Here is a 3117-nt window from a genome sequence, read left to right on the forward strand (position 1 = left end):
GGGTGGAGTGGATCAGCTCTGAACCTACTGGTAGGGGTAGGCGTTCGTGCTGTTCGGTTTGCATATGAAATTTCGGTCCGGATTTTCAGTTTTCGGATTGACGAAATGACAATCCAAATCCAATCCAAATAAGTTCGGATTTTTTAAATTTGGTTTCGAATTAATCGGTTTGGATATTTTGGATTTTCGGTTTTGAGCTTATAAGTTGAGATGTTTCTTCTTTTTACAAAAATAAATATCCGAATGAAGTACTCATGTTAAATTACCTGTAAAGTTCCTCATTCTCACCACAATCATCCAAATGAAGTATTAAATTAATGAAATTATTATATAAAAAAATACAATAGAGACATTAATACGGCAGATAAGAAGTGGAAATAGTAAAACCATATCCAAATACAAAGTATTCACATAGTAATTTAGTAATTAATATTGAATATATGAGATAATATCTAATGGGTAGGGTATTAAACTTATTAATATTGACATACGGATGATGGATTAATATAAAGTATAAGAATTTCGGATATCCAAAAATTTGAAGTACCAAATCCATTATCCAATCCGAAATCCAAAAATTTTAAAAATTAAATCCAAAATCCAATCCGTAATCTGAAAATCCAAACCAAAATTCAAGAAATTCGGATTTCGGTTTGGATTTCGGGTTTGCCCAAACTATGCCCACCCCTACATACTGGGGCTTGATTTTGCATCAAGAATACATCATAACTATCTTTAGGAATAAAACTTAAACAACTTGTTCCAATTTAATTGAAGTGATGACTAGATAGAGTTCGACTCTTCATGCAAATTTTATATTCTTCTGCCAGTATTCTTGCAAGTAAACTTCAAAAAAATTATTCATGACTCAATTTCATTCTTATCACTCACATGGTAATGCATGATGCCTCTCTCTCTTCATAGATACATTTGATGCATTCAAATTGTTCATTCTCTGCAAAATGTAGAAGCAAAGAAGCTCCACATATACTTCCCTATTCTAAACACGCCAAGCTCACAACAGTGTAGAGTCATCTTTTTTGCCATACTTTACTGTCACATAATGAAGTTGTCGCACTCTAAACCGGCAACAACTGTGCACGAGCATAACTACAACCTTGAATGAGTCACAAATCATACAAAAGCTCAATCTGATGGAGAGTTACTTTAAGTCATTCTCCGCATCAAGCTTCTGAAGATTGGAAGCCTACAGTATCTTTTTCACTTGCCATGAAACAATCCTTGCCCTCTTTCTTAATAACAAACAAAAGACCAAGGTTCCCCACAACTTAGCCTCTATGTGAAGCGGTTGTAATCATTTGCTACTTTTTAGACTTATAGTTTCTCCATTGTTTTCTTGATTAATATTGCTACTAATCATTTAGCCAAAATCAAATTTCGCTCATGTTGGATCTTACAAACTTACAAATAGCAAAATCCCTAAGGGAAAACTAGAAAGAGAAAGTTGGCCACTGTAAGAAGTACATAGTGGAACAGGTCAACTATGAGTTATGCATAAACCGAAACTTCACAAAGTTTCCTATAAGGTGCCCTCCAAGTCTCTTGTTTAATCTATCTAACCAAGACAGCCTCCCGTGCTACCAACTGAAACTCATGAACCCAAGACACCACAAGTGACTCATTAGGTTAGACCAGTTTTAAGTCTATAAGACTCCTTAACCACAAAGGTTCATCCAAAGGAACATTAGTAAGTCATCTTGTAGTCCAAATCAGATCTAAAAGCAACCTTAATGATAATGTCACACATACTCCATGTGTCTACAAGTCATATGATTGGATTTTTACCTAGATACTTCAAATTCTGTTTCCTTTTCACTATCTTCTTTGCAGAGAGAGGTATACTCAAAATTAATATTTCTAGCATTCAAATTTTAGGAGATAGATGTTACTAGCTCCAAGTCAACCATATTGAATGCAAAAGAACACGAGAACCACTGTATTCATCAGAAATTCATTTCTCCTATTCTTCACCCAAACATCAAGAATAATCACAGTTAGAGCTTTTAACACTAACATTTTGTTCTCTCATAATGCTATGCTTGGTCTTGGTGAAGATAGGAGGGGCGTCATTTCTAGGGTTTGCTAAGAAAGTGAAACTGGAGAATTTTCAACTAGCAACCATAGTGTTAAGAGTTTAAGGTTCATCAAGGGAACTTTCTTCTCACAAATTTTCATCTACTATGTAGCGTCATTTTCAAAATCTAAGTAGATTATTAACATGCTAACAGACTACACAAAACATATTTGAATTAGTTACACTACAGAAAGCATATTTCAATTTATCACGCTACAAAAAGCATATTTGAATTTAACACACGAAGCATATCTGAATTTATCACATGGTTTGGATTTTAAAATAAAGAATAACTAAATCAACTATATACCACAATCCATAATTCAACGACATTAGAAATGCTCATAAAAGATCAGAGCCATAAAAATTCAACAAGACAAAACCCATAAACTTTCAACACTGTTCAGATTCTACAAAATGCAGCTAATTACCTTTTATACGAATTCAGGGTCTGTATAGAGCGATTCTTAATTGAATTCAAGAGAAACCTGGACACTTGCATTTTTGTATTAGCACTAACTTGACAAAATATGAGAAGTAAAGGGACTAAAATAAAATTGGGAATCTTAGAACTGAAACCTCTGGGGCAAGAAATTATAGGGGTTAAGCACCATTTTGTGCTAGATTCTTTTCTACTGAATATCAGCTACAAGGGACTGGGGTTCATGGAAGTCTAATGAGGAAGGCGAGGTGTACACGGCACCGTTTTGGTGGCTTTTGCCACAAGAATTAGTTCGGTTATTTGCAAGGTGTCGTTAGTCGGCAACATAGAATTTCGGTTATACAGATTTGAAAATTTATACTTCAAGGTCAGGTCTATTGTTTTTTCAACCCATTATTTGCCTCTTTAAATTAGGGAATTTACCAGCTATGTCCATTTATAAGTAGCTCACTATAAAAATTGGCCAATTGATAAAATATTACTAATATTAGTCAAATTAGCCAATTAGCTTTTTGTAGCAAAAAAATATCAAATTTTTGCTTTGTGTTGAGTGAGTGTTATTAGAATAGATTGGGCACAA

General features: G+C 33.9%; 1 protein-coding gene across 1 annotated transcript in view; it reads right to left on the reverse strand.

The window, feature by feature from the left end:
* Positions 1–2876, reverse strand: part of LOC109225894 (protein SCO1 homolog 2, mitochondrial) — a 7288-nt gene extending 4412 nt beyond the window's left edge. Inside the window, exons 1-2 of the mRNA XM_019390706.1 lie at positions 2675–2876; positions 2527–2583 (exon numbers count right to left, since the gene is read on the reverse strand). Coding sequence (XP_019246251.1) covers positions 2527–2583; positions 2675–2709 — 92 coding nt within the window. The 5' untranslated portion in view covers positions 2710–2876. The remainder of the gene's footprint in view (positions 1–2526; positions 2584–2674) is intronic.

The sequence above is a fragment of the Nicotiana attenuata genome, chromosome 5, assembly GCF_001879085.1.
Source record: "Nicotiana attenuata strain UT chromosome 5, NIATTr2, whole genome shotgun sequence".
Lineage (NCBI taxonomy): Eukaryota > Viridiplantae > Streptophyta > Magnoliopsida > Solanales > Solanaceae > Nicotiana > Nicotiana attenuata.